The sequence below is a fragment of the Panthera leo genome, chromosome B3 (genome assembly GCF_018350215.1).
Source record: "Panthera leo isolate Ple1 chromosome B3, P.leo_Ple1_pat1.1, whole genome shotgun sequence".
Classification (NCBI taxonomy): domain Eukaryota; kingdom Metazoa; phylum Chordata; class Mammalia; order Carnivora; family Felidae; genus Panthera; species Panthera leo.
Genome location: NC_056684.1, coordinates 146,166,421 through 146,189,271, shown reverse-complemented (window position 1 = coordinate 146,189,271; position 22,851 = coordinate 146,166,421). Strand labels below are relative to the sequence as shown.

Genomic DNA, 22,851 nt, shown 5'->3' with positions numbered 1-22,851 from the left:
GAGCAACCAGGGAACACAGAGAGCTGGTACTCGTGAGTGGAGGCAGGGAGGAGGGCAGAAGGGACAGTGGGGAGAGCAGGAGGGAAAGGGCTGCCCCAGGAGCTCCCAGGGAGCACACAGAGCTGGTACAGGTGAGTGGGGGCAGGGAGGAGGGCAGGAGGGGCAGTGGGGAGAGCAGGAGGGACAAGGAGCACACAGAGCTGGTACAGGTGAGCAGGTGCAGGGGGCATGGCAGAAGGGGCAGGGGGAGAGCAGGAGGGGTGGGGGGAGAGCAGGAGGGGCAGGGTGCTGCCCCAGGAGCTTCCAAGGAGCACACAGAGCTGGTACAGGTGAGCTGGGGCAGGGGGCAGAGCGGAAGGGGAAGGGGGAGAGCAAGAGGGGTAGGGTTGCCCCAGGAGCTCCCTGGGAACACACAGAGCTAGTACAGGTGAGCAGGGGCAGGGGGAGTGCAGGAGGGGCAGGGGCTGCCCCAGGAGATCAAGGGAGTAGGAAGAGCTTGTGAGGGTGAACAAGGGGTTGGGAGGGCACGAGGAGCAGGGGGAGAGCAAGAGAGGCAGGGGAAGAGCAAAAGGGGCATGGGGAGAGCAGAAGGGGTGGAGGGAGAGCAGAAGGAGCAAGGGGAGAGCAGGAGGGACAGGACCGCTCCAGGAGCTCCCAGGGAGCACACAGAGCTGGTACAGGTGAGCAGGGACAGGGGAAGGATAGGAGGGGCAGAGGAAGAGCAGGAGAGGCAGGGCTGCCTCAGGAGCTCAGGAGAGCCAGCAGAGCTAGTGCAGGTGAGCAGGGGCAGCAGGGTGAGGGCAGGAGGGACAGGCAGCTTCCCCAAGCATATGGGGGTACACAGAGTTGGTACAGGTGAGCGGGGGCAGGGGGGAGGGCAGGAGAGGCAGGGCTACACCCAGGAGCTCAGGGGAGCAGGCAGAGCTTGTGAGGGTGAGCAGGGGGTTGGGAGGGCAGGAGGGGCAGAGGGAGGGCAGGAGGGACAGGGGGGAGGGCAGAAGAGTCAAGGCTCCCCCAGGAGCTCGGGTGAGCCAGCAGAGCTTGTGCCAGTGAGCATGGTTACCGGTAGAGCAGGAGGGGCAGGGAAAGAGCAAGAGGCGGTAGGGCTGCCCCAGGAGCTCCCTGGGAGCAGACAGAGCTGGTACAGGCGAACAGGGACAGGGGGCAGGGCAGGAGGGGCAGGGGGGAGGGCAGGAGAGGCCGGGCCGCCCCAGGAGCTCAGGGGAGCAGGCAGAGTTTGTGAGGGTGAGCAGGGGGTTGGGAGTGCAGGAGGAGCAGAGGAGAGCAGTAGGGGCAGGGGGAGAGCAGGAGCCACAGGGGAAGAGCACAAGGGGCAGGGGCAGGGGCAGGAGGGTAGGGACAGGACAGGAGGGGCTGGGGGGAGGACAGGAGAATCAGGGCTCCCCTAGGAGGTCAGGGGAGCCAGCAGAGCTTCTACCAGTGAGCAGGGTTCCTGGGAGGGCAGCAGGGGCAGGGGGAAGCAAGAGGGGTAGGGCTGCCCCCAGGAGTCCCTGGGAGCACACAGAGCTAGTACAGGTGAGCAGGGGCAGAGGGCAGGGCAGGAGGGGCAGTGGGGAGAGCAGGAGGGACAGGGAGCACACAGAGCTGGTGCAGGTGAGCAGGTGCAGGGGGCATGGCAGAAGGGGCTGGGGGAGAGCAGGGGAGGGGCAGGGTGCTGCCCCAGGAGCTCCCAGGAAGCACAGAGCTGGTACAGGTGAGCAGGGGCAGGGAGCAGGGTAGGAGGGGCAGAAGGCAGGCAGTAAGGAGAAGGCTACCCCCAGGAGTTCAGGGGAGCAGGCAGAGCTTCTGCCGGTGAGCAGGGTTACTGGGAAGGCAGCAGGGGCAGGGGGAAGCAAGAGGGGTAGGGCTGCCCCCAGGAGCTCCCTGGGAGCACACAGAGCTGGTACAGGTGAGCAGGGGCAGGGGGCAGGGCAGGAGGGCAGGAGGGGCAGGGGGGATAGCAGGAGGGACAGGGCTGCCCCAGGAGCTCCCAGGGAGCACACAGCACTGGTACAGGTGAGTGGGGGCAGGGAGGAGGGCAGGAGGGGCAGTGGGGAGAGCAGGAGGGACAGGACTGCCCCAGGAGCTCCCAGGGAGCACACAGAGCTGGTACAGGTGAGCAGGTGCAGGTGGCAGGGCAGAAGGGGCTGGGGGAGAGCAAGAGGGGCAGGAGGAGAGCAGGAGGGGTAGGGGAGCACAGGAGGGGCAAGGTGCTGCCCAGGAGCTCCCAGGGAGCACACAGAGCTGGTACAGGTGAGCAGGGGCAGGGGGAAGAGCAGGAGGGGCAGGGGAGAGGGCAGGAAAGGAAAGGTTGCCCCAGGAGCTCAGGGGAGCAGGCAGAGCTTGTGAAGGTGAGCAGGGGTTGGGAGAGTAGGAAGAGCAGGGGAAGAGCAGGAGGGGCAGGGGGGAGCCGGTAGGTGTAGGGGGAGACCAGGAGTGGCAGGGACGAGCAGGAGGAGCAGGGCAGGAGGTAGGGGCAGGGCAGGAGGGGCAGGGGGAGGACAGGAGAGTCGGGGCTCCCCCAGGAGCTCAGGGAAGCCAACAGAGCTTGTGCCAGTGAGCAGGGTTCCTGGGAGGGCAGGAGGGGCAGGGAGAGAGCAAGAGGGGTAGGGCTGCCCCAGGAACTCCCTGGGAGCACACAGAGCTGGTACAGGTGAGCAGGGACAGGACAAGAGGGACAAGGGTGAGGGCAGGAGAGACAGGGGTCCACCAGGAGCTCAGGGGAGCAGGCAGAGCTTGCGAGAGTGAGCAGGAGGTTGGGGCTGCAGGAGGAGCAGGGGGAGAGCACTAGGGGCTGGAGGAGAGCAGTAGGGGCAGGGGGAGAACAGGAGGCACAGGGGAAGAGCACAAGGGGCAGGGGCAGGGCAGGAGGGTAAGGGCAGGACAGGAGGGGCTAGGGGAAGGACAGGAGAATCAGGGCTCCCCCAGGAGGAAAGTGGAGCCAGCAGAGCTTGTGTAGGTGAGTAGTGTTCCTGGGAGGGCAGCAGAGGCAGGGGGAAGCAAGAGGGGTAGGGCTGCCCCCAGGAGCTCCCTGGGAGCACACAGAGCTGGTACAAGTGAGCAGGGGCAGGGGACAGGGCAGGGGCAGGGAGCAGAGCAGAAGGGGCAGGGAGAGGGCAGGAGGGGCAGGGAGAGGACAAGCGGGGTTGGGGAGTGGGCAGGAGGGGCAGGGAGAGGGCAGGAGGGGCAGGGGGAGGACAAGCGGGGCTGGGGAGTGGGCAAGAGGGGCAGGGGGAGAGGAGGAGGGGTAAGGGGAGAGAAAGAGGGGCAGGGCTGCCCACAGGAACTCCCTGGGAGCACACAGAGCTGGTAGGGGTGAGCAGGGGCAGGGGGCAGGGAAAGAGGGGCAGAGGGGAGGGCAGGAGAGGCAGGGCTGCACCAGGAGCTCAGGAGAGCAGGCAGAGCTTGTGAGGATGAGCAGGGGGTTGGGAGGACAGGAGGGGCAGAAGGAGAACAAGAGGGGCAGGGCTGCCCCAGGAGCTCCCAGGGAGCACACAGAGTCAGTACAGGAGAGCAGGGGCAGGGGCAGGGCAGGAGGGGCAGGTGGAAGGCAGGAGGGGCAGGATTGCCCAGGAGCTCAGGGGAGCAGGCAGAGCATGTGAGGGTGAGCAGGGGTTGGGAGGGAAGGAGGAGCAGGGAGAGAGCAAGAGGGGCATGGAGAGGGCAAGAGGGGAAGATAGAGGACAAGAGGGGCTGGAGAATGGGCAGCAGGGGCAAGGGGGAGAGAAAGAGAGGTAGGGCTGCCTCCAGAAACTCCCTGGGAGCTCAAAGAGCTGGTACAGGTGAGCAGGGGCAGGGGGCAGGGCAAGAGGGACAGGGACGAGGGCAGGAAGGGCAGGAGGGAGGACAAGAGGGGCTGGAGAGTGGGCAGGAGGGACAAGGGGGTAGGGCAGGAGGGGCAGAGGGAGAGAAAGACATGTAGGGCTGCCCCAGGAACTCCCTGGGAGCACACAGAGCTGGTACAGGTGAGTAGGGGTAGGGGGCAGGGCAAGACGGGCAGAGGGGAGGGCAGGAGAGGCAGGGCTGCACCATGAGCTCAGGGGAGCAGGCAGAGCTTGTGAGGGTGAGCAGAGGCGGGGGGACGGCAAGAGGGGCAGGGGCTGCTGTGGGGCAGGGTTGCTTCCGACAAGCTGTAGGCAGGAGGACACAGTGACCCTGGACTGTCCCCAGGGACCTGAGCTGAGAGAGCTTCCTGCAGCAGGCAGGGTTCTGGTGAGGTCTGGAGTCTGCAGGGGCTCGGGGGTGGGAGTTCTGGCCAGGAGGTGCTGAGGGCGGCAGGGCAGGGGGAGGTTAGGAGTGCTGCAGGGCAGGGGAGCTGAGGCCTGAACTGGCAGGACCAGGTCTCAGACATGCAGAGGCATGAAGCTAGAAGGATCCAAGGCCTGGGCTCAGCATGAGGGGCCAGGCAAAGGGGTGGGGGCAGGTGGAGGAGCTCCTAGGAGAAGGTGAACCAATGGGGAACACAGACTGCTCGGAGCTACCACCAGGCCAGGAGCTCAGGGCAGCAAGTGAGCTTGTGCAGGTGAGCAGGGGCAGGGGAAGGAAGGAGTGAAAAGGGAGAGGACAAGAGAGGCAGGGATATCCCCAGGAGTTCTGGGGAGCAGGCAGAGGTTATGACAGTGGGCAGGGGGTTGGGAGGGCAGGAAGAGCAGGGGGAAAGCAGGAGGGGCAGGGAGAGGGCAGGAGAGGCAGGGCTGCACCAGGAGCTCAGGGGAGCAGGCAGGGGATGTGAGGGTGAGCAGGGGCAAGGGGGAGGCAGGAGGGGCAAGGGCTGCCCCAGGAGCCTCAGGGGTGAAGGGCAGAAGGACTGAGCTAAGAGCAGCCCTGGACTAGGTGGGAGCTGAGCGGTACGGCACACAGAGACCACGAGGGCGGGGCCCAGGTGAGCCTCCCTGGACACGGGAGGGCGTGAGCCGCCCGAGGCCCGGTGGACAAGGTAGGGGGGAGAGGCGAGCCTGGGTAGGAAGGTCTCTGGGGCTGAAGGGACAGCGCTGGCCACAATCTTAGGCTCAGGGGCGCTGACCCCGCTCTGGAGGCTCGTGCGGATGGGGGACAGAAGGCTGGACATGACAAAGCCAGGAGGGGTGGCTCAGGGCAGTGGACCCGGTGCAGGGAAGGAGGGGTTGCTGGGAGTTTGAGGCAGGGCCGCCAGCCTGGAGTGTGGGTGGCAGGGGAGGCCAGGCAGGGCCATCAGACTTAGCAGAGGGGTCGGGTCTGGCTGGGGACGTGGGGTCTGAGGTGCTGGCACCGTGCACGAGAGGACAGCCAGGGCGGGGCAAGGCTCCCACCGGCACTGAGGGGCAGGCAGGCTCAGGAAAGACCTCGGCTGAAAGAGGGCTCTGGGGACAGGGAGGAGCTGGACAGGCCCCAGGGCACGGGCACTGGGTGAGCCCAGGAAGGCCTGAGAGGGGCTCAGGGCAGGGCCGGGATCCGGCGCCCGGGCGCTTTAGCTGCAGAGCTGACCCAGAAGATGTGAGGCCTGGAGGGCAGACAGCAGGCCACGACGGGGACTCCGGGCTGAGGGGCACGGGCAGCGGGTGGCAGAGGCCTGCTGTGTTCAAGAAAGGTCCCGCTGGCCCAGGGCAGATCCAGGCTGGGACAACAGGGCAGTGGGCTCAGGGCCTCAGCAGAGGCCCGTTGGGAGCAGGGGCCACCGGTCAGAGCTCAGACGGATGGCTCGGTCAGGCCGAGCACCCACAGGAAGCCCGAGTGGGGACCCAGGGGCTGGGCCCAGGAGACTCTAATCCAGCAGGCGGTCACCCAGCACCGACCGGGCCCACGGGGCCAGCACGTGCAGCCGCAGAAACACGAGGCCCTGGGGCGGCAGAGAGCTACGCCGGGCGGCTGGTCTGCAGACTGCCTGGAGGGCCACCCCAAGCCCGGGCACCTGATACCCTGCCCGGACCCTCCCAGGAGCGAGACCCTTGTGGTCACACGGCCTCCTCTCTTGCAGCCTCCACCACGGCCCCGTCGGTGTTCCCACTGGCCCCCAGCTGCGGGACCACATCTGGCTCCACCGTGGCCCTGGCCTGCCTGGTGTTAGGCTACTTCCCTGAGCCGGTGACCGTGTCCTGGAACTCCGGCGCCCTGACCAGCGGTGTGCACACCTTCCCGTCCGTCCTGCAGGCCTCGGGGCTCTACTCTCTCAGCAGCATGGTGACAGTGCCCTCCAGCAGGTGGCTCAGTGAGACCTTCACCTGCAACGTGGCCCACCCGCCCAGCAGCACCAAGGTGGACAAGACCGGTAAGAGGGTGTCCACTGGGAGACAGGCCAGGTCAGCTGGTCCACCTGGACCCCGGGGCACAGGAGAGGCACCTCTGTCCCCCAAGCTCGGGGAGGAGGGCCTCTGGGCCTGGCTGCCTGGTCCAGTGTGAGCACAGGCTGCACACCCCCACCATACTTCATCTCCACTGCAGGCACCAGTCTGGGGACGCCCCCCTGACCTGCCCTGACCTAGCCCACCCCAAGAGCTGTCCCCACCCCTGGCCCCCACTAACCTCCAGTCTGGTCTCTCTGCAGTACCCAAAACAGTGTCCACAATAGAGCCCAAACCCTGCGACTGTCCCAAATGCCCAGGTGAGTCAGCAGGGCACCGCCCTGCACAGCAAGGCCATGGCCCGCGTCCAGGGACTGCCTGGTGGGGGGAATGTTCAAGAGGAGCCCCCCCAAATGCTGACCCCCTGCATTGTGTCTCCCACACCAGTTCCTGAGATGCTTGGAGGACCATCCATCTTCATCTTCCCCCCAAAACCCAAGGACACCCTCTCGATTTCCCGGACACCTGAGGTCACATGCTTGGTGGTGGACTTGGGCCCAGATGACTCCGATGTCCAGATCAACTGGTTTGTGGATAACACCCAGGTGTATACAGCCAAGACGAGGCCGCGTGAGGAGCAGTTCAACAGCACCTTCCGTGTGGTCAGTGTCCTCCCCATCCTGCACCAGGACTGGCTCAAGGGGAAGGAGTTCAAGTGCAAGGTCAACAGCAAAGCGCTCCCCTCCCCCATCGAGAGGACCATCTCCAAGGACAAAGGTGGGCAACAGGACAGATGGGGCACAGGGAGGTCGAGTGGGGCCTGGCGGACCCAGGCCAGCCCTCCACCCTGGGAGTGACCATCTGTGCTGACCTCTGACCCCACAGGAGAGCCCCACGAGCCCCAGGTGTACGTCCTGCCTCCAGCCCAGGAGGAGCTCAGCAGGAGCAAAGTCAGTGTGACCTGCCTGATCGAAGGCTTCTACCCGTCTGATATTGCCGTCGGGTGGGAGATCACCGGACAGCCGGAGCCAGAGAACAACTACCGGACGACCCCGCCCCAGCTGGACAGCGACGGGACCTACTTCCTGTACAGCAGGCTCTTGGTGGACAGGTCCCGCTGGCAGAGGGGAAACACCTACACCTGCTCGGTGTCACACGAAGCTCTGCACAGCCACCACACACAGAAATCCCTCACCCAGTCTCCGGGTAAATGAGCAGCGCGCCCGGCCCCCCAGCAGGCCCCCGCGGGCTCTGAGCGCCCACCCCTGTGTACATCACCCCCCGGGCAGGCACCCTGCGTGAAATAAAGCACCCAGCACTGCCCTGGGACCTGTGACACTGTCGTGCGTCTTTCCGAGGCAGAGCTCAGGACACCCAGGCCTCTGGGAGGTGCGGGCAGGCCAGGCTCCGAGGCTCAGGGGTCACCATTCACGGGAGAGCGCGGGTCCCACCAGGGGCCGGGACCTGAGTGGGCAGGTCTGCACAGGCGGCCAAAACTCATGGCCGGGAGCCGCCTGGGACAGAGAGAGGGCTTGGCCAGGGGCTACTCAAGGCCGGAGGGGGGCGACAGGGAACGGAGAAGCCCTCCAGAGCCCCTCAGGGAACGGGGCGCACGGTCTTTCCCACGTCTGGACCCGCCCAAGCTGTGGGACGCTGGCCTGTCCTCTTCCGCTGCTCCCCCCGTCCCCTGGACCTCTTGAGAGCTCTGAGTTGTAGCTCTGTGCCAGTGCAGTAGCCAGGCCTGACCCATGCTGTGAGGACAGGCCCTCACCCTCCCTCAGATGAGGCGGCCCCTCCTGACTTCATCCTGCCTGGGGCCAGGCCTGTCCACTCGTGGGGACACTCACCCCGGTGCCCCAAACGGGCAGAGGCAAGCAGTCCTGAGTGCCCAGGGGAGGGACCATCCCAGACACCCACATGGACGCTGAAAACAAGCCCCTCCCACTGAGCAGGGCCACCTTCACAAACACACACACACACACGCACACACGCACACCTGACCCACCGGGCCTCACACGGGACAATGTGCCAGGGCCCAGACCGGAACCAGGCTTGGGAACCCTCACCGTGGACCCCAGCCTGGTCCCCACCCCCTCCCACACCCATCGGCTGCTCAGCAGCCCATCCACACGCCGACCACGCTGACCAGCCCTTCTTCTCCCCAGGACACTGGGTCCCCTCCCAACACACACCAAAACCCCCACCCCCAGCTGGCCTGACACTCGCACCCACTCGTTCGCTAGGGTCACTCCCTGCCACCCTCTCGACCCTTCCCTGGGCTCTGCTGACCCTCCCACCCTCTGGGCCGGGTCCCCAGGAGAACGGGTGTGGTGGTCAGGCTGCCTTCCCCCCAGACAGCCCCAGCACAGCGCAGAGCAGAGAGGGAGCGCGTCCCCACGGGCCGGGCCCAGGCGGGAGGATGGGGGCACCGAGGCCGGTGCCCTGAGGCTACGGAGGGCCGCGACCGTCACCCCGGGAACCACTCCTATGGGCAGGCATGGCACTGACCGCTCCCTTCCTGTCCAGAGCTGCTCCTGGACGACAGCTGTGCGGAGGACCAGGACGGGGAGCTGGATGGGCTGTGGACCACCATCTCCATCTTCATCACGCTCTTCCTGCTCAGCGTGTGCTACAGCGCCACTGTCACCCTCTTCAAGGTGGGTGTCCCCGCACCGTCCCGCACTGTGGCCCGCTGTCCCAGCGCTGGGGACCCGCTGGAACCATGCCATCCCCACACTGACTCGACGCTGACCCCATGTTGCCCCCACGCTGACCCCACGCTGACCCCGCGCTGACCCCACGCTGCTCCCACACTGATTCTACGCTGCTCCCACACTGCCCCCACACTGACCCTGTGCTGACCCCACACTGCCCCCAGGCTACGCCCAGACTGACCCCATGTTGCCCCCACGCTGACCCCGTGCTGACCCCACATTGCCCCTAGCTACCCCCACGCTGCCCCCACACTGGGGACCCACTAGAACCACGCTATCCCCACACTGACCAGACGCTGACCTCATGCTGCCCCCACACTGACCCCACCATGACCCCATGCTGTCCCCACTGTGACCCAATGCTGTCCCCACACGGACTCCATACTGACACCATGCTGTGGACCCACTGTCACCATGCTGTCTCCCCTGTGACCCCACACTGACCCCATGCTATTCCCATGCAGTCCCTACACTAACCCCACATTGACCCCACGCTGACCTCGTGCTGCTCCCAACTGACCCCATGCTGTCCTAACCGTGACCCGATACTGACATCATGCTGACCACATGCTGTGGTCCCACTGTCACCATGCTGTCCCCACGTTGTTCCCACACTGACTCCCACTCTATCCCCTCTCTCCCCATTCCATCCCCATGCTATCCACGAAATGACCTCTTGCTGACCCCATGCTGTGGACCCACTGTCACCATGCTGTCCCCATGCTGTTCGCACACTGACCCCATACTGCCCCCACGCTGACCCCATGCTCCCCCACGCTGACCCCACCGTGACCCCATGCTGACCCCACACTGACCTCATGCTGTCGACCTACTGTTACCATGCTGTCTCCCCTGTGACCCCTACTGACCCCATGCTGTCCTGCTTGTGACCCCCATGCTGACCCCAGCCTGTCCCCATGGTATTCCCATGCTGTCCTCGCAATGACCCCAGGCTGTCCCACACTAACCCCACGCTATCCCCACGCTGACCCGTGCTGCCCCCCACACTGACCCCATGCTGACCCCATACTGTGGACCCACTGTCACCATGCTGACCCACTCTGACCCTATACTTTCCCCATGCTATTCCCTAACTGTCCCTGCAATGACCCCACGCTGTCCCCACACTGACTCCATGCTGACCTCACACTGTCCCCACACTAACCCCACATGTCCCAACGTGACCTGATGCTGACCACACACTGACCCCATGCTGCGGTCCCACTGTCACCATGCTATCCCCACGCTGTTCCCACACTGACCCCCACGCTCTCCCCTCTACCCCATGTCATCCCCATGCTGTCCCCGAAATGACCTCATGCTGACTCCTGCTATGGACCCACTGTCACCATGCTGTCCCCATGCTGTTCCCACAGTGACCCCACACTGTCCCCATATTGACCCCATGCTGACCTCACACTGTCCCCACACTAACCCCATGCTGTCCCCACCGTGACCCGATGCTGACCTCACACTGACACCGTGCTGACCTATGCTGTAGACCCACTGTCCCCATAATGCTGACCCCATGCTGACCCCACAGTGAACCAATACTGTCCCTACAGTGACCCCATGCAGACCCCACGCTGTGGACCCACTGTCACCAAGCTGTCCCCACGCTGTTCCCAAACTGACCCCAAGCTGTTCCCACACTGATTCCCACGCTATCCCCTCTGTCCCATCCCAGTCCCCATGCCATCCCCATAAGACTCCCTCCCACTCAAGTGGTCCCGGGGAGGGGGGCACCAGGATGGGGGGCTGTCCTCAGGGGTCCCAACCACGTCACCTCCTGCCCTCCTGCTGCAGGTGAAGTGGATCTTCTCCTCAGTGGTGGAGCTGAAGCGCACGATCGTCCCCGACTACAGGAACATGATCGGGCAGGGGGCCTAGGGCCAGCCGTCCTGGGCGGGTGTCAGCGCTGCCCCAACCCTGCGCAGGATCCCGGTGCATCAGCCCGCTGCCAGGCCTGCTCTCCCGCCCTCTGACCTCGCCACCCTCTGACCTCACAGCCACCCTGGGCCTGCGCCCTCGCCCTCTGGCCTCGCGGCCCCTGTGAGCTGCATCCTGCGCCCTGAACCCCCGTTTGGAGAATCGCGTGGACGGCAGGTTGTGCCCCAACCTGAGCTGGTGGACGCCCGCTGGCCCCTCCACGGCGGCCGCCAGGCTACCGCTGTGGCCGCGCACGGGCAGCGGGCACGCTCATCCTGGAGGAGGCGGGCGGCTGGCGATCCCAGTGTCTGTCTGGCAGGGACCGGCCTCCGTGCGAACCCCGTCCAGGCCAGGCTCCAGGACGCAGGGTTTCCCCAGAGCAGCCACGTCGGCCCAGATCCTGAGGAAGCTTCCGACGTGTCACTAACGGTCAGTCAGATCTTCTGCTCGGGAGGAGACCGCGCAGACAAGGGCCCGGGCCTGTGGCCGCTGCAGGAGCCCCGTGGATGCCGGGGACAGAGTGACATCCAGCCAGACAGGCCTCCTGCAGAGGGGTCTGGTGACCTGGTCCCCGGGCCAGTGGGACACAGCCTCGGTGGACACAGGTGGAAGGTGCCAGGAGGCCAGGGCGGCAGGCCCAGCCCGCCCCACCCTGTGGCCGGGGCCTGAGTCCCAACAGGCTCACGCGGGGGGTGGGAGAGAGAGATAAGCCCACGGCCGGGCGGACCCCCAGGACTGGCTCTCCGCCCTGTCTTTGGGTGGGTGCCAAGTCGGGGCCCCCACATGGGAAGAGATGGCCACGCAGGGGAGGAGAAGCAGAGCCCCCAGCCCCAGGGACATAGAGCCCGGGGGTCCCATATGGGAAAGCCACTGCTGAAGCTTGGCTAGCTTGTTTTATTCTTTTAAATGTCTGGAGCTCCTTGATTTCCATTTGCATTTCTTTTTCTTTTTTTTTTTTTTTTTTTTTTTTTTAATGACAATAAAATATCCTTAAAAACTCCATAACCGGCTGGGAAGGTCTTCCTCTGTTGACGCGCCCCGTGAAATCCACAGACTGGCCGTGCCGTGTGTCGGTCCCTCCAGCCGTGGGAGCAGGACCCCCGGCCGCTGGGGTCCCCGGGGGGTGAGGTGCGCCGCAGGCGCGAGGGGTCACGTGACGCCTTGTGGGGCACAGGGGGAGCATCCTGACCTGGCCAAGGGCACCGCAAGAGGCACCTATTGGGTGTGTATTAGCACGGGCTGCTAGCAAAGCACGACGGTCCCGTGGTGTGGACAACGTGCACTGATGTTTCCACGATTCTGGAAGCTAGCAGGCAGACCCGGGTGTCATGGGGCTGGTGGCCCCTCAGCATGTAGACGCCGTGTCCTCACACATCCGGCCCGCTATGCGTGTCTGTGCCCCGACCTCCTCTTACCAGGGGAGGAGTGAGTCCATGGTGAGGACCGGTCACACTGGATCAGGACTCACCCTAGTGACCTCGCTTTAACCTATTACCTCTCGAAAGACCCCATCTCCCAATACAGTCACATTCTGGGGTCCTGGCGGTCAGGGCTCAAGATTTGAATTTGGGGAACGCGTTTCAGGAGAGTTGGGTCCAGGTGGGAGCACCAGTGAAGGCCAGGTCGGGTGAGGCCCGGGGGGACAGCACTGTCCCAGGTAAGCGAAGCTGGACACCAGCCCAAGGGGTCAGGACACTCAGTCGGGGGGAGGCCCAGCGAGAACACCACCACCCGGGGGTGGGGGTGGGGGTGGGGGGCAGAAAAGACCAAGTTCTACAGGAAGAATGCCAAGTGGGGGCGGGCAGTCCATTGGCGTCAGGGGGCCATGGGGTCCCTGGCCAGCAGCGATGGAGTCGGGATTCTGTCCTTGCAGTGCCTGGGGGTCTCGGGTCCTGGAGGTGCCCTGGGTTGTAGGAGACACGTGCACCTCGAGGGCAGAGGCGGGACCACACCTGCCAGCCCTTCCCAGTAAGGGCCCTGGGAAGGGAGGCCAGCCCGAGGGGCTGCGGTCTTCTGGGAACGCAGCGGGAGAGGGGAGTGGGCTCTGAGTGTGCAGGTCAACAGCCCAGGCCGAGGCCCAGGGCGGGCAGAGAGTCGTGGCCAGCGCGGCCACGGTGCCTCAGGACCGCTCAGGGAGCACCTCCCACCTCCCCGTGGGCAGGGGCTGCCTCACCAGTGGGGGCCGCACCAAATACAGGGCGGCCGTGGGGAGAACGCCCCGGCCCCCAGGGGTCCTGGGGGCTCCAGGCGACCACACCATCCACACGGCTTGCCCAGCACCCCCTCCCTCTCGGTCCCCGGGCCGGGGCCCCCGCTCCATCCCCTGGACCAGAGATCGGTCTCCATCCTTCCCACCCTCCCACCGGAACGCCGGGGTCTTCGGCAGCTGGTTGACCCCATGGCCTCCGCGGGAACACGGGGCATGACCGGACCCTCCGCTCTCAGGGCAGGAACGCCCGCTCTTTGAGAGCAATCTCCCAGCAGGCCCTGAGGCCCCCGCCTGTGGCCTTCCAATAACGCCATACACGTGGGCCCCCCCTCCACGTTCCCCCGGGGACCCACACACACCTACGTGCCTCCCCATGCAACCCCTCAGACCCCCTAAGGTCCTGCGGGCTGCTCCTGGGTGAGCCCTGAGGTCGGCCTCCTGCTGCCTGCCGCTCCTCAGGGGCCCCCTCCCCTGGGCTTCCGCTCAGACACAGGCCTGTGCGCATCTCCCTTTGCCCGTGTTCACACCTCCACCTGTACCTCACACACACACGGACCAGCGGGCCGGCCTCACTCCTGCTCCTGGGACCCACCTGGTCCCGCCCTCCTCCCACTCGCACTGGGAGGGAACCAGCCGGCGCCTGAACCCTGTCCCCACGGGGGGCCCAAGACGCACAGACGTCAGCGTGGGTGGCGGCGGGAAGGGGAGGATGCGACTGTGTCCCCACATTGCGTGTGTTGGAATCCTAGCTCTAAGTGTCATGGTGTTAGGAGGCGGGGCTTTGGGGCACCAGAGGTCGTCAGGGTGGAGCCCCCACGACTGGGGTTAGCGCCCTTATGAAAAAGCGAGCTGCCTCCCCGCTTCCGGCACGTGAAGGGGCAGAGAGAAGACGCCGTCCGTGAGCCAGGCAGCGGGGACCCCCCAGACGCCACGCCTGCTGGTACCCGATGTGGGCATCCAGCCTCCACACCCGTGAGGAGTGTCTGCGGTCTCTGTCGGGCCAGCCGGACGGCTGGACAGGAGCCACCTGGACGGGCGGACCTGGAGGAACGGGGTCCCCCAGGCCCCCTGGCCCAACCCCCTACCCCCGGGACCCGGGTCGGCCGGCCATCAGCGGGGTACAGGGCCACGAGACCGCCCCCAGGGGCTGCTGAAGCCCCAGCCTGCCTGGGGCAGGCACATCAGCCCCGGGCTCCCGGACCACACGCAGCAGGCAGTGGACTATTAGAGGCCCCCCAGATGGCGGCTCGGTCACTGCACAGGGGAGGGCCCCCTACACCCCCTTACACCCCACGCTCAGACACTGCCCGGGGAACCAGGGCATCTGAGTCTGCAGGGAGCTGGGCCGGCAGAGACACGCCCAGAGCCTCAGAGGCGCCCGAGCCCCGCCCACCCCGCTGCCTGAGCTGCCGCACCCGGCGCCCCATCCGCAGGCACTCGGGTGCTGAGCGCCCGGTCCCTCGGGGGAGTCATCTTTTTCTTTTTAGAGGGAGAGAGTGTGCAGGGGGAGGGACAGAGACAGAGACAGAGAGGATCCCAAGCAGGCCCCACACTCAGCACAGAGCCCCAGGCAGGGCTCGATCCCGGGACCCCGCCATCAGACCTGAGCCGAAAGTAAGAGTCAGACACTCATCCCAGTGAGCCGTCCAGGCGCCCCCTGTAAGGAGTGATCTTTTGGTGCATTTCAAAGTCTTGCAAAATATTTCCTGTAAACAAATTTCGCTCTCAGAGTATCCAGAATGTGCAGGGCACTCCGGCAAATCAATTGGGAAAATCGCACAATTCGGTAGAGAAACGGACACGAGAATTGAACAGATGTTTCACAGAGGCTATCCAAATAGCCCTCAAACATACAGAAAGGACGCTGCGCTCCACCCGTCACAGGGAAGTGAAAATTTCTGAAAAGCCACAGGAGAGAAAGTGGTTCTGATTCCAACGGCGGTCGGTGCGGTGCCTTGTCTCAGACTAAACCTTTGCAGGCACAAGTATAAAGTGGAAAAACTGCCCGGCAGACAGTGATTTGAAGGCATCAGAGGACAAGCAGACACAGGCAGACACGGGGAAGACTGCCCTGGAGAGATTGGTCTGAGGGCAAAGCCCAGTCCTTGCCACAGCTGCAGCTAGAATGCAGGGGAGCGGGCACCCGTCCAGGCACAGGGGCAGGTCGTGGGGTTCGGGGCCCCACCTCAGACAGGTGCAGCCAGAATGCAGGGGAGCGGGCTGCCGTCCAGGCACAGGGGCAGGTCGTGGGGTTCGGGGCCCCACCTCAGACAGGTGCAGCCAGAATGCAGGGGAGCGGGCTGCCGTCCAGGCACAGGGGCAGGTCGTGGGGTTCGGGGCCCCACCTCAGACAGGTGCAGCCAGAATGCAGGGGAGCGGGCTGCCGTCCAGGCACAGGGGCAGGTCGTGGGGTTCGGGGCCCCACCTCAGACAGGTGCAGCCAGAATGCAGGGGAGCGGGCTGCCGTCCAGGCACAGGGGCAGGTCGTGGGGTTCGGGGCCCCACCTCAGACAGGTGCAGCCAGAATGCAGGGGAGCGGGCTGCCGTCCAGGCACAGGGGCAGGTCGTGGGGTTCGGGGCCCCACCTCAGACAGGTGCAGCCAGAATGCAGGGGAGCGGGCTGCCGTCCAGGCACAGGGGCAGGTCGTGGGGTTCGGGGCCCCACCTCAGACAGGTGCAGCCAGAATGCAGGGGAGCGGGCTGCCGTCCAGGCACAGGGGCAGGTCGTGGGGTTCAAGGTCCTCCCTCAGTCAGTGCAGACCAGCGACGAGGCCAGGGTGCTGCGTCACGACCTTTATACAACGTGTGTCGGGCCGACCTGCAGACTGAAATCAGCCAGGTGGGGACAGAAATCGTAATGCACTGAACGTACCAAGGTAAGTGTTGTGTGTGAAGACGTTTCAGCCACGTAAGAACACACACAACGTGTGTATGGAAGGGTAACATGTGTGTGCCACCTGCTCATAACATATGTATGGTGTTAGATTACAGTACAAATGTTTTTCCTGTGAGCAGTGCGGTCAAACAGTTTGGAGATGGTCCTGGCCAATGCTGTGTGACAACGGACGAAAACGAGCTGCTGAGACTGAAAGGACAGATGTAAAACTGTCACTAATGCAGACGACACAAGCACGTACGATGAAAAGGCGGCGGAATCCGCACAGCCCTTAGAACCAGCAAGAACAGCAGCAGGGGCTCCAAACAAACCCAGGAAGCAGTCGTGTTCCGCGGTGTCAGCAGAAACCTGCTAAGAACGCGTCATCGAAAACGAGGCACGATTCACAGCAACCCAAGGACTTTCCGAAGAAAGAAAGCCCAAGAAACGGCAACTCCGGCAACGGACCTGAAAGGGCTCCGAGCGTCTGGAGAAAACCGCCTTCGGGGGCGGGCCGGCACCGTGGACGCCACGCTACGCCTGCCCGCCCTGCCCACACTGCCCCCGCACCCAGCCCTCCACCGTCAGCAGGGCCTTCCAAGGGCTGGGCGGGGGTCACCTTCCCCCTGCTTCCCCAGCACGCACCCGGGCACACACCCACGGTCCAGAAGCAGCAGCGGGGTCGCCTGTCTCCTGTCTGCAGGCAGGACGCAGGCAGAGGCCAGAGCGGAGCTGCCCTGGAATGAGCTTAACTGGGCTGAGCTGGGCTGAGCTGGGCTGGGCTGAGCTGAGCTGGACTGAACTGGGCTGAACTGGAAGGAGCTAGCTAAGTGGGTTGGGCTTGGCTGAGTGGAGCTGAGCTGAACTTGACTTAGCTGGGCTGGGTTGAGCTGATCTGAACTGAGCTGGGCTGAACTGGGATTAGCTGGGTGGGTTGGGCTGAGCTGGGCTGTTCTGGACTGAACTAGGCTGAACTGGGCTGGGCTAGGCTGGGCTGGGCTGGGCTGAACTGGGCTGAGCTGAGCTGAGCTGAGCTGGGCTGGGCTGGGCTGAACTGGGCTGAGCTGATCTGAGCTGAAATGGAATGAGCTGGGTTGGGCTTGGCTGAGTGGAGCTGAGCTGAACTTGACTTAGCTGGGCTGGGTTGAGCTGATCTGAACTGAGCTGGGCTGAACTGGGATTAGCTGGGCTGGGTTGGTTGAGCTGGGCTGTTCTGGACTGAACTAGGCTGAACTGGGCTGGGCTGGGCTGGGCTGGGCTGGGCTGAACTGGGCTGAGCTGAGCTGAGCCGAGCTGGGCTGGGCTGGGCTGGGTTGAACTAGAACGAGCTGGGTTGAGCTGGGCTGATCTCAACTGAGGTAGCTGAACTGGGCTTAGCTGGGTTTAGCTGGGCTGAGCTGGGCTGAACTTGGCTAAACTGGGCTGAACTGAGCTGGGTTGGGCTGAACCAGGCTGGACTGGACTGAGCCAAACTGAGCAAAGCTGAGCTAGGCTGAACTGGCTGGAATGGGCTGAGCTGAACCAAGCTAAGCTTGGCTAGGCTGAGCTGGGCTGGGCTGGGCTAGGCTGAGCTAGGCTGAGCTGGGCTGACCTGAGCTGGGCTGAACTGAACTGGACTGAGCTGTGCTGAACTGGGTTGAACCAGGCTGAACTGGGCTGTGGTAGGCTAAGCTGGACTGAGCTGAACTGGTCTGGTCTGGGCTGCTGGGTTAAGCCAGGCTAAGGTGGCTGTGCTGGGCTGAGCTGGACTGAGCTGAACTGAGCTGGACTGAGCTGGGCTGAGCTGAGCTGGACTGGGCTGGACTGAACTGGGCTGAGTTCAGCTAGGATGGGCTAAGCTGGTCTAAACTGGGCTGGGCTGGGCTGAACTAGGTTGAACTGAACTAGACTAAGCTGGGCTGGGCTGGGCTGGGCTGGGCTGAACTAGGTTGAGCTGAACTAGGCTAAGCTGGGCTGTGCTGGGCTGAGCTGAGCTGAACTGGGCTGAGCTGGGCTGGGCTGGGCTGAACTGGGCTGAGCTGAGCTGAACTGGGCTGAGCTGGGCTGGGCTGGGCTGAACTGGGCTGAGCTGGGCTGAGCTGGGCTGAGCTGGGCTGAGCTGCACTGAACTGGGCTGAGCTAGGCTGAGCTGGGCTGGACTGAATTGTGCTGAGCTAGGATGGACTGAGCTGTCTTGAGCTGAACTGGGCTGGGCTGAGCTGGACTGGGCTGGGCTGAACTGGGCTGAGTTCAGCTGGGATGGGCTAAGCTGGGCTAAATTGGGCTGGGCTGGGCTGGGTTGGGCTGGGCTGGGCTGAACTAGGTTGCACTGAACTAGGCTAAGCTGGGCTGGGCTGGGCTGAGCTGGGCTGAACTGGGCTGAGCTGGGCTGAACTGGGCTGAGCTGAGCTGAGCTGGGCTGAACTGGGCTGAGCTGGGCTGAGCTGGGCTGAACTGGGCTGAGCTGGGCTGAACTGGGCTGAGCTGAGCTGAACTGGGCTGACCTGGGCTGAGCTGGGCTGAACTGGGCTGAGCTGAACTGGGCTGAGTTCAGCTAGGATGGGCTAGGCTGGGCTAAACTGGGCTGGGCTGGGCTGGGCTGGGCTAGGCTGGGTTGGGCTGGGCTGGGCTGGGCTGAACTAGGTTGCACTGAACTAGGCTAAGCTGGGCTGGGCTGGGCTGAGCTGGGCTGAACTGGGCTGAGCTGGGCTGAACTGGGCTGAGCTGGGCTGAACTGGGCTGACCTGGGCTGAGCTGGGCTGAACTGGGCTGAGCTGAACTGGGCTGAGTTCAGCTAGGATGGGCTAAGCTGGGCTAAACTGGGCTGGGCTGGGCTGGGCTGGGCTGAGCTGGGCTAAGCTGAGCTGAAGTGGGCTGACCTGGGCTGAATTGGGCTAAACTGAGCTGAACTGGCCTGAGCTGGGCTGAGCTGGGCTAGTTCAGCTGTGATGGGCTAAGCTGGGCTAAACTAGGATGGGCTGGGCTGAGCTAGGCTGAGCTGGGCTGGGCTGAACTGGGCTGAGCTGCTGGCTGAGCTGAGCTGGGCTGGGACTGAACTAGGTTGCACTGAACTAGGCTAAGCTGGGCTGGGCTGGGCTGAGCTGGGCTGAACTGGGCTGAGCAGAGCTGAACTGGGCTGACCTGGGCTGAGCTGGGCTGAACTGGGCTGAGCTGGGCTGAGCTGGGCTGAGCTGGGCTGAGCTGGGCTGAGTTCAGGTGGGATGGGCTGGGCTGGGCTGAACTAGGTTGCACTGAACTAGGCTAAGCTGGACTGGGCTGAGCTGACCTGGGCTGAGCTGGGCTGAACTGGGCTAAGCTGAGCTGAAGTGGGCTGACCTGGGCTGAATTGGGCTAAACTGAGCTGAACTGGCCTGAGCTGGGCTGAGCTGGGCTAGTTCAGCTGTGATGGGCTAAGCTGGGCTAAACTAGGATGGGCTGGGCTGAGCTAGGCTGAGCTGGGCTGGGCTGAATTGTGCTGAGCTAGGCTGGACTGAACTGGCCTGAGCTGAACTGGGATGGGCTGAACTGGGCTGAGTTCAGCTGGGATGGGCTAAGCTGGGCTAAACTGGGCTGAGCTGGGCTCAGCTAGGCTAAGCTGGGCTGTGCTGGGCTGAGCTGAGCTGAACTGGGCTGAGCTGGGCTGGGCTGGGCTGAACTGGGCTGAGCTGAGCTGAACTGGGCTGAGCTGGGCTGGGCTGGGCTGAACTGGGCTGAGCTGAGCTGAACTGGGCTGAGCTGGGCTGAGCTGGGCTGAGCTGGGCTGAGCTGCACTGAACTGGGCTGAGCTAGGCTGAGCTGGGCTGGACTGAATTGTGCTGAGCTAGGATGGACTGAGCTGTCTTGAGCTGAACTGGGCTGAGCTGAGCTGGACTGGGCTGGGCTGAACTGGGCTGAGTTCAGCTGGGATGGGCTAAGCTGGGCTAAATTGGGCTGGGCTGGGCTGGGTTGGGCTGGGCTGGGCTGAACTAGGTTGCACTGAACTAGGCTAAGCTGGGCTGGGCTGGGTTGAGCTGGGCTGAACTGGGCTGAGCTGGGCTGAACTGGGCTGAGCTGAGCTGAAGTGGGCGGACCTGGGCTGAATTGGGCTAAACTGAGCTGAACTGGCCTGAGCTGGGCTGAGCTGGGCTAGTTCAGCTGTGATGGGCTAAGCTGGGCTAAACTAGGATGGGCTGGGCTGAGCTAGGCTGAGCTGGGCTGGGCTGAATTGTGCTGAGCTAGGCTGGACTGAACTGGCCTGAGCTGAACTGGGATGGGCTGAACTGGGCTGAGTTCAGCTGGGATGGGCTAAGCTGGGCTAAACTGGGCTGAGCTGGGCTCAGCTAGGCTGAGCTGGGCTGGGCTGAATTGTGCTGAGCTAGGCTGGACTGAGCTGGCCTGAGCTGAACTGGGCTGGGCTGAACTGGGCTCAGTTCAGCTACGATGGGCTAAGCTGGGCTAAACTGGGCTGGGCTGGGCTGGGCTGGGCTGAACCAGGTTAAACCGAACTAGGCTGAGCTGGACTGAGCTGGCCTCAGCTGAACTGGGCTGGGCTGAGTTGGCCTGTACTGGGTTGGGTTGGGCTAAAGTGGGTTCAGCTAGTTGGTTTGGTCTGCCTGAATCAGGCTTCAGCGAGTCAAGCAGGGTGTACTGTTTTGCCAGGTCCAGCGGCCAAGGTCAGTGAGGCTACATTGAGTGGGACTGAGCAGGTACGACAAGCCTGGCTGGCAGGCTGAGCCCAACAGAGCTGAAGGATTTTGGTGGAGTTTGTGGACTGAACTCAGATGAGTTAGCCTGCTCGAAATCGGGTCTCCTGGGCTGACGTGGGCCAGGCCGGACCAAGGCGGACTCCCGTGACCTGAGCTGGTCTGAATCAGCAGAGCTAGTGAGGCTGGGTGTGGAGCGGGTTAGTATCACTGCTCTCGGCCGTCCTGACGCGAGGCCACGTGGACTGGTCGGTCTCACCGGACCGAGGGGGCAGCGTGGACAATGACCTGGGGTCTGGGCTCCGGGGAGGAGTCACCACCTGGGGGAGTGGGGGAGGACTGATCCGGGCTCTGCTATGAATGGGGCCTGTAGTCGGGCTCCCTGGAGCCTCCGCAGGTCAGGACACGAGTCAGACACCTCTGCTCCCCGAGAACCCCACGTTCCTGCCACTCAGGGCTGCGGGCAGGGCGTCCTGGCCAAAGGTAAGAACACCCCTGCTTCTGGCAGGGACACAGGGGTTCGTGGGAGGGCGTTGCTAGCAGACTCGGGGAACAAGAGTCCAAAATGAGCATCTGCCCCCTGAGGCTGGAGAAGGGGTCCCCGTGCGCCCCTCCACCCGACCACCCCGCTCTGCCCCACACTTCTCCCCCTCAGACTCCGCCGGTCGGCACTGACACTGCCTCCGCCCCCACAGCCTCCATCCAGGCCCCCCTCGTCTTCCCCTTGGCCACCTGCTGCAAAGGCACCGTCGCCACTGCCCCGTCCGTGACACTGGGCTGCCTGGTCACGGGCTACTTCCCGATGCCGGTGACCGTGACCTGGGATGCGGGGTCCCTGAACAAGAGCGCCGTGACCCTCCCCGCCACCCTCCAGGAGACCTCTGGCCTCTACACCACCACCAGCCACGTGACCGTCTGGGGCGAGTGGGCCAAACAGAAGTTCACCTGCAGTGTGGCTCACGCGGAGTCCCCCACCATCAACAAGACCGTCAGTGGTGAGCCACGGTCGGGCTGGAGGGGGGGGCAGGCGTGGCGGGAGCGGCTAGGAGAGGAGGAAGGCGCCTGGGCGGGCACGTGGGTGTCGTGGGCTCAGGGGGCTGACGCCACGCTGCCACCTTCACCCCTAGCGTGTGCCATGAACTTCATTCCCCCCACCGTGAAGCTCTTCCACTCCTCGTGTGACCCCCTCGGTGACACCGGTAGCACCATCCAGCTCCTGTGCCTCATCTCCGGCTACGTCCCAGGTGACATGGAGGTCACCTGGCTGGTGGATGGGCAGAAGGCCACGAACATATTCCCATACGCTGCCCCCGGCAGGCAGGAGGGCAAGGTGACCTCCACCCACAGCGAGCTCAACATCACGCAGGGCAATCGGGTGCTTTTGCTTTTCCGTACAGCACAAAGAATTCTTTTGATAAATAGATTTTGTTTTTTAATTTATTGAAGTACAGTTGACGCACAACATTCTGGTGGCTTTGGGCGTGGAGCACGGGGATGGGACAGTCTGTGCACTATAAACGGCTCACACCCGTGTGCCACGTTTGTTGCGAACGATGAGCCAATGTGAGCGGATTACGGCTGAGTAAAGTCCGGAGTTCACAGTAAGGTCCACCCCTAGTAGGTTCTCTGAGCCTGCACCCTGTCCGCGGTGCTGCCCCGGTCAGCCTGCTGTTCAGGCTGCTGTCCTCGTGTTTCCCCCACTACCGTTTCCTACAGAAGAATCGCCCGGCCCGAAGATCCCCTCTGCCCCACCCGTTCCTTCCTCCCTCCCCCCAAACGCCCGGCAACCGCTGACCTTCTCGCCGTCACACTACATGTGCTGTCCCCCACATCACGCAGTGCGGACGGTACAGCGTGTAGCCTTCTCCAGCTGCTCCCTCCCCTCAGGCCACACGGGCCGGCACGCGGCCCACATGTGCCCACGGGGTGCTGACTGTAGGGCTTCTCGGCACGAACAGACCTTGCAGTGGCCCTGCCACGAGGAGGGCAGGTGTGTGTGCTGGCCTGGCAGCCCGAGCCCTCTTCCACCTTCTGTAAGAAAGAATATCATGTCGTCCAAGGTCACTTTGCTTGAAAGAGGCACCCCCGGCGGGGGGAGATGGTCGGCACCATCCAGGTGAGGGTACTACACAAATACCTCATATGCCTGCACATAATATTGCATATACACAGTAAGCATCTGCAGGCGCCTGGAAGCAGGTGCCCA

The 22,851-nt window shown here is 64.1% G+C and overlaps 1 protein-coding gene and 2 gene segments (V, D, J or C); all 3 read left to right on the top strand.

Moving 5' to 3' along the window:
* LOC122223216 overlaps nt 1-10,876 on the top strand; it is a 67,902-nt gene extending 57,026 nt beyond the window's left edge. Inside the window, 6 exon segments of the C gene segment in view lie at nt 5,954-6,244; nt 6,521-6,577; nt 6,705-7,034; nt 7,143-7,463; nt 8,784-8,914; nt 10,778-10,876. Of these exon segments, the coding sequence occupies nt 5,954-6,244; nt 6,521-6,577; nt 6,705-7,034; nt 7,143-7,463; nt 8,784-8,914; nt 10,778-10,861 (1,214 nt within the window).
* Nucleotides 1-22,851, top strand: part of LOC122222684 — a 171,637-nt gene that overhangs the window by 76,276 nt on the left and 72,510 nt on the right. The window lies entirely within an intron of this gene.
* On the top strand, nt 20,666-22,166 carry LOC122223212. The segment is given in 3 exon segments: nt 20,666-21,128; nt 21,341-21,640; nt 21,773-22,166. Coding segments are annotated over 3 exon segments (744 nt in total).